This window comes from Myxocyprinus asiaticus, chromosome 23 (assembly GCF_019703515.2).
Source record: "Myxocyprinus asiaticus isolate MX2 ecotype Aquarium Trade chromosome 23, UBuf_Myxa_2, whole genome shotgun sequence".
Taxonomy (NCBI): Eukaryota; Metazoa; Chordata; class Actinopteri; order Cypriniformes; family Catostomidae; genus Myxocyprinus; species Myxocyprinus asiaticus.
This window is the reverse complement of record NC_059366.1, coordinates 23,047,501-23,055,450: the sequence shown is the minus strand read 5'-3', so window position 1 is coordinate 23,055,450 and position 7,950 is coordinate 23,047,501. Positions and strand designations below refer to the sequence as shown.

Sequence of the window (7,950 nt, the reverse complement as noted above, 5' to 3'; positions counted from 1 at the left end):
AAATGTCATCATTGCTTTAAATGAAAGATCAAGTCAGGAATGAATGAGGTGAGGGGTCTATTAGATCACCTTTTATGTCCATTAGTCCAAACAAATGAAAAACTTCAAATTTGTGTAGCAATTTGGTTTAAATTTAGAGTTTCTTTTAATCCACTGAAGAGAACCTTGTCCCCGTACAATGTGTTTCAATAATAAGAGTAACCAGAGTACATTAATCAGCATTCAAACAACAGCCATATCCTGTTACCTACAATCAAATACAGATTCAACAAGCTCCATGCACCTATGCTGGCCATTATTAAGTAGGTTAAAACCATTTCACTAACCACATAAGTTTTCCATTAGTTTAGTTTTCAATAAGTGTTTTTTCCTCAGATGAAATAAGACTTAACTCTCCAAAAATTATCCATATGCAAAAAGCAGTCGATTCAACTTCACACTTTGCATCTTATTGGCAGCATGAAGACTTTTCATAGTGATTAGATTAATGCATTAAATCTTTATACTGTAAGAAATTTCAAATGGATGGCTTTTTAGAGCTAAAATTAATTACACAGCAGAGAAAAGTACAGTGATTTAAAACCAATATAACCCCTTGTCCCTTTAGATTTTAGAAAGCACATAGAGCTGCTGCTTATGATCAAGCTGCTTGCATGGTCTTTTTGCAGATTATGATAAAAGATAGGGCTTTCTGCTTTTGCAAGCCTTTAAATTGCCTTTGGAGTTTAGTTTGACAGTATGTTCCAAAGGACACCATAAAGGTACATTCTTAGAAATACAGTAAATGTTCTTCAACAAAACTCTTAAAGAGCCATTTTTGGCTGCAACGAGTTCTTGAGTTGTCTATATGGTTCTTTGAGAATTTAAAAAAAAAAAGTGCTTAGTTTTTCATTTTCATAGGTTCTTCAGTTCAGTGTTTTGGTTTCTGGGTTCTTGAAAGCTTCAGTAGGCTTACATAAATGGTTTTCTAAAGAACCAGAGAGTAAAACGTTCTTTGAGAAACTTAAAAAGGTTTTACTATGACATCAGTGTGTAAAAACACTTTATTTTTGTTCAGCAATGTAGTACAACAGAGAGAAACTATGGACTATGTAATATGTGTGGACTTATGCAAATTTACATTACCTCCTCAAATACTCTTTTCTCTTTCTCTCCCTTCCCCCTAACATCATTGCCCTGATTAGAAAGACAACAAAACAAAACAAAAAAGTGTCAGGTGATCCACCAGTACAAGAGCTGCCCTAAGAATGACCCATCTACTTCTTTATTTTCAGATGACTGGACAAGGCAGCGTTGCTGAAAGGTATTGACACACGGTTGGCTGGTTTGGTGGATCAATAGCTCCACATTGATGCATCTTTATAAACACTAACAACAAACATGAGGAACAATAATGTATAAAAAAATTTGAAAGATGAAAGCATTACTCAGTATTATTGGTGTGTAAAGGACATCTCTTTGAATCTTCTAGTTACAACAAGAGTATCACCTCTTGGTTTTCAGAGAATATTGCATCTTTATAGCTATGGATTGCCACGCCACACAAATAAACTTACAAACACTTTGTGTTGTAATTGGAATGGCAAAGGACTGGCAGTCATATAAAGTAAAGAAATAAATAATTATTTCATTGACTCTGAATGTGCTGCTTTAAAAGTAGTGAACTTCTGGCCATTTTATGGTCTCACAACTGTATATGGAAACAAATCAAACTGCCTGATTACAGTGTGCTGTGTTGACATGAACATTTATGTTCTTACCAGGTGCCTTCTTACCAAATAAATAGTACAAATTGAATAGTACAATTCATAAAGTGCACAAATCACATTATCACAACAGGTAGATGAGAATACTTTTCTTGAGTACAAGTTTCAAGTGTATAAACCTCTCATTAAAATAAACTTTGCATGATAATTAGCTATGAAAAAAAAAAAAATTTAAGGGTTCTACATCAACCTGATTTCAAAATGTGTATCTTAGTAAGCCAACACCAAACGCTGTGTCTTGAAGATGTGACGCATCACATCCTCCATCCAGTCATCTGCTGTGAAGAGCAGAAAATGCTTTTCCAAGAAAGACCCAACGTTTCACTTAAGAGTCTGACACTTCAGACTGACACTTCATCTGCAAATGCATGCATTGACATATGAAGTGAATGCAGCTCATAGCAGAACTAGAACAAGGAGGAAACTGAAGCCCTTGCTTTTTCTCACCTTTGCGGCAGACTATTTTTGTCATTTCCATGTGGAAGCTGTTAACATGGTTTATTCTATTTTTTTTTTCTAGTCTGCAGTAACAGAGAGAGTAATACTTCCCTTACTTTTCCTAACTCAACATACACACCTAATTGTACCTAAACTTTAATTACCTTCTTACTTACATAATTTAGTGAAGTTATCTCCATACATTATCTCATTTATGGACCCAATTTACTTACCTTCATACTTACATAATTTGCTTTTACCTCTTACTGTACATATTTATGTACCTTTCTAACAGACATACATTTACACTCAATTTAATTTGGGAACAGAAAGGCTGCATTAATAATGCAAAATACCTACCTTTAATAATAACTTTACCTGATTGCGCAGCAATGCATTTACAAAGGGCAAATATACACCTTATTGACAGGGTTGGGAGGGTTACTTACTAGTGGAAATGTATTCAACTACAGATTACAGAATACATAATGTAGAATTTAATTTGTAACGTATTTCATTAGATTATTCAAGGTCAGTAACGTATTCTAAATACTTTGGATTACTTCTTCAGCACTGGTAGATTTTTTCACTTGTTTTGACTATAAAAACTCTGCCAGTACAGTAAGACAAAATACACATGTTAAAAATACATTCTCTGAAACACCGAAATATCTTATGCAGTGTTGTTTCTAAAACAAGATAAATCAAACTGATCTTGTTTTAAGGATTTTTTGATATTTTTACAGGAAAACAATACAAAAATTATTATCAAGAATATGATTTTTGCCCTAATATCAAAGGTCTTACTAGAGTAAAAGAAATTATGATCCAACGTGAATTTTCTTGATAAAGAAATATGATCGTGCCTGGTAACGTGCATGTAAAATGGCTAGAAATAGCATTTTAGCTTAGCGTAAAGCTGACAATTTACACCAGGTTTATTTCTATTTCTTCTGCACCAAACTTACTTCAAACTTACTTCTCTGTCTGCTCGTATGAATGTGACACATCATAAGAAAGTGTTTCACCGCTGTTCAAATGCACTTTGGATCACATCATTTATATGTATAAATGTTTTCCATCTGAAAGGACTAAATATTAAATGAAAAAATGACAATAAAATGCAAAGTAATCTCTTCAGTAATCAAAATACTTTTTGAATGTAACTGTATTCTAATTATCAATGATTTAAATTGTAACTGTAGTGGAATACAGTTACTTATATTTTGTATTTTAAATACGTAATCCCGTTACATGTATTCCGTTACTCCCCAACCCTGCTTATTGATGACACAGTCCCTTGAACTGAAAAAAAAAAAAAAAATCAGTTTAAATCCTGATTGATGATGTAACAATTCAAAAGAGAGAAAACATTTTATGCAAATACTGAGCTGTATCAGCAGGGATATCTCAAAAAGCTTCAGTGACAACAGACTAACTGCCTTCTTGTTGCTAAGGAACTGACACAACCTGATTAGTGTTATGAAGTTCAAAACAACACAGACAAACCCACTGTCATCTCACTGTGTGTGGCTGTGTGAATTTTGATTGTCAGTGTTTGGAGTATAAGGAGTAAAATCATCTTAAGAGAACTCATGGTGGGTCAATGTTAACAAAAGAGTGCTTCCCTTTGTGATCAGAGAGCAGGGAAGAAATCCCACGACCACACTTCAGCAGTGTGAGACAACCAGAAAATGAAATATTGACCCCAAATGAGCATATCAATATTGGCACATAAACAGATAATTTCAGATGTGCCCTGTTATAGAAACATCACTTTATTTACTCTGACATCATCATTGGAAATTGTCTGCCTGTTTGACGTCTTCCTGCTGGAGCTTTGGGCTGCTTTACAAGAACCAGTGACAAAGGGATTGATCGGCCAAAAATGAAAATGATCTCATCATTTACTTACCCTCATGTTGTTCCAAATCTGTACGCTTCCTTTTTCTTTTGTGGAAAATAAAAGGATATGTAAAAAAAAAAAAAAAAAAAAATCCCATGTGTCGCATGCAGATCATAACTAGAAAAATACATATTGTCTATAGAAACTTACCTTTAAGGTTTTATTAAATTTGCATTTTCAGCCCTGGAAATCACAATTTTAAAGGTGCGCTTAGTAAAATCTTTGTTTGCTGACACCTAGCGCCGTAGATGCAGCATAATGCAAAAAGCAAACGTTTTAAGATACCAGTGCAATTGCAAAAAAGCACTTCTCGCAGTCAACCCTGAATTCAGGGGGATTATTGAGAAAACGCTGATAATATTGACTGGTCATATGATCTCAACATGGCGGCAATCATGAATGTGCGACCAGCACCAATTTTCACGCACAAGGTACAAGAAGGTGGAGGTAAACATGCATAGCTTGAAGTGCATGGCTTTCTCATGGATAAATAAAAGGGGGAATAAACATCTCAAATGCATTTTGTGTGTGTGTTTGTTTTGATGAATATGAAATGTTTGTGTGGCGTCTCTTTTTGTATTTATGGAATGCAGTAAAGTAGGGATGAGTGTGTGTCTACATTTTACTGATGATCCAACAATTACCGATTTAAACGTCCACACTAATCCATTTCTAAGTCCATTTTCAATTTCCTAACATCTTTTTCCAAAGTATGCAGTAATAGAGAGCATTTTTGAAGTCTCTGTATTCAGTGGAGGAAAATGCTGTTCCAGTGTGGATGAGAGGCGTGAACTTGGCGAAATCAATGCTTTTTCAAATGAAAATGTGTAAGTGTGGACATGGTCTAAGACTGATATGACAAAAGTCTCATGTGAAAATGCATCATTTAAGGCTAATTTTTCAATACTACAATTAATTCCATTGAAGTTTATTTATTAGCAAAAGAATCTTTGAGTGCACCTTTAAAATGCCCTGTTCAAAGCACTTTAACATGAAACTGGCACAACTACAGAGACTTGTCACTTAACTTGATTTAGTTAAACAGTCACAATGGACAAGACATATTGTGATTATAGCCTATATGAAATCATTATATTTTCTGAAGAAAGAAAAAGGCAGTCAGATAAAAAGGGTAGTGTTCTGCTCCTGACTGGAGCTCAATATAACTTTATTGCAAAAATACAAGTTTCATTTCTAGCACAGCATTTACAACAAGTCCAAATTTGTCTGTACTTAAAGTTAAAGACTAAATATCTGTACACACTTATATACACAATTTGCCAAATCTGTTTGTATTTTAATTCAGAAAGGAAGGGAGCAAAGAAAGAAAGGAGGAAGGAAAGGGAAATTCAGTCACAGATTCATGTTTTGTTAATAATCATGCCAGGGCAGTGTTGCACTGCATATTGGCAAAACAAAGAAAGCTTCAGATAATTCACTCAGTGGGAATTCAGTGCAGAGGCACTCTGATTCATTGTTCGGTCCTAATTTATGAAATTATAGTACATGCAAAATTGTTGTGGTGAAGAAAAAAAAAAACGAGCATGTGATTGGTTGAGGTATTTGACATGCTCTAATCAGCGATCATGTTTGAAAAGCTTTAATAAATTTTGGCCCCGTTTCAAAAAAATCCTTTTGTGGCCACTATTACGAGCAGGTAACACTTTTGTTTTCATGAAATGGCACATTTGCACTTTCAAACTCAGCTAACAGACATTCCTTTACACTTTGAATGTGCATGACTTCATAACCAGTAACTTTATAAGTTAATTATCTTAGTCCACATGTTTCACCTTAGCAATATCCAAATAATAATAATAATAATAATAATAATACAAAATAAAAATGGGGGAAATGTTAAATCATCTCATTTAGAATCGCAATTCCATAATTTAACACTATTGTAATAAGCAACATTATATGGCTGCAAAATTAATAAACTGATACCCAGTTGTGTTGCCTTCCACAATTCAAGGCACTGCAGAATGTTCTGTTCTTTTGTTATCTATCTTTGAAGTCTTAACAGCCTGAAAAAGTTTTGCACTTAACATTTCAATGTACAATATACTGTATAAATCAAAAAGTTAAAACAGCTTCTACTACAAAATAAAATAAAATAAAGATCACAATTATGAGTTTTCGGGTGCTACTGTTAGGCTGAACAATACTGTACACAAAAATACATACACAAATGCCAATGTGGTTGAAAGTTGACTGTTGGTACGACACAGAAATCTGATGTACCTTTGATTACTGATGCACACTTACATTACAGCCCTCTAAGTTAAGTAGTTAGATGTCTGTTTTCCCATAAAAATGGGAGAAGTTACAACAGAGAGACGCTTCTAACGTAACACTTCTTAAGTGCACTAAACTTGTGTTCACATAGTTAAATTACAATCACAGAACTAAGTAAGGTTAGTTTGGAATGCTAATTCAAAGGAGCGTAAAGCAAGTCTTATAGAACTTGTGCATATACGGAGCAGACAGTGTATATCAGCAGACAATGTTCAGGCTATGAACCGTTTTCTTTTTGTTCGCATCAGCTTTAGATGCAGTCATTTTATCAGCAAAGTGCTCTGTTCTTCACATCGACAGATGCTTTGTGCTGAGATGGTGTCCAGTTAAAGTAAACTAAAGTTATCTGCAGAATTGAATGTTTAAGCAGTTGAAATGTTTACAATAGAATAAAAGCATAGGATGTCGATTTTTTCTTTCCAGTGTTAAAATGCAGCAGCTTAGGAACTGCATGTAAAATCTAATTTCAGAACATGGCCATGGCAGCCATGAATATTAACGAACGTCAGTCTCTCACTCTTCATCAGAAAACATATAATTTTTTTAGATATTTTAATGATGCGGTAACAAGAACGTGTCTGCCCTGCTTCATAATGCCATTGATGCAGCATTAATGCATTTTTGCAGCTTCTTCTCTTAAGAGCTCCAAACTCCACAAAATTGTCATAAGTTTCAAAGTTTCACGTTTTTACTGTACTTCCACGTAAAGTCAGAGAATGAGTGCATAAAAAGATGCATATCAGTGGTGTATTCCAATATGTAAATCCATCACTCAGCTGGTCATCCTGTAGTGGTTCATATGGGCTCTGCAGGTTTGGCAATAGCTTCTAGAGGGCTCAGCTGGATTCTGCTTGCAGAGGGCGCAGAGATAGGCAGGAGGGCCACGGGACGTCCCAAAACGTGGCTCTGGCCTGGGGAAGACATGAGTGTCTCTAGAAGCCATCCTATAGTCTGAAGTCTTCCAGTCCCTCTCGGGGGGCACATCGAGACGGAGCGGCTGGGCAGGCGGCTCAAAGGACAGATGTGGATGATGATGGCTGGAGTGATGTGGGTTTTGGTTAGCATATGGGGTGGTTGAAGCAGCATGGTTGGATTGTTGGTATGACTGCCTGTAAAAACCACCCATTGTCCTACTTGCCGGTGCATTGCGGTGAGGGTGGGAAAGTGTGGCGTAGGCTGCATCTGGGTAGCTCCGGGGCCCTGGGCCAACCGAGGGTTCTGGCCTAGCATGGAGCACAGGGGGACCAGTTGAAGTTGACCTACGGGGAGCCCGCGGAAGGGTGCCATAGCTCATTGCAACACTGTGGTAGTTTTCACGGGAGATCGCTTCACCCCGGTCAAGCACAGCCAGAAACTTTTTGGCCTTTTGGCAATCTCCTGTGGAGAGGTATAAAAAAAAATTTGAATTATGCATGCAGGTGCTCACGATTGCTTGATAAGGATTTCTAAATATCATGAAAAATGAAAATATTAGCCAATTAAATGTATTGTAAAGCTGAGAATAACTATAAAGTGTATATTAATGATAATACATTTTCATGA

At 35.7% G+C, this 7,950-nt stretch overlaps 1 protein-coding gene across 6 annotated transcripts in view; it reads right to left on the bottom strand.

Moving 5' to 3' along the window:
• Positions 1-5,245: 5,245 nt before the first annotated feature.
• Positions 5,246-7,950, bottom strand: part of LOC127414046 (inactive ubiquitin carboxyl-terminal hydrolase 54-like) — a 64,535-nt gene continuing 61,830 nt past the window's right edge. For 5 of the 6 annotated variants that reach the window (XM_051651713.1, XM_051651716.1, XM_051651717.1 and 2 more), the window contains one exon: positions 5,246-7,785. In XM_051651713.1, the coding sequence (XP_051507673.1) occupies positions 7,181-7,785 (605 nt within the window). In that variant the 3' untranslated portion in view covers positions 5,246-7,180. The remainder of the gene's footprint in view (positions 7,786-7,950) is intronic. The other variant, XM_051651719.1, reaches the window with a different exon arrangement.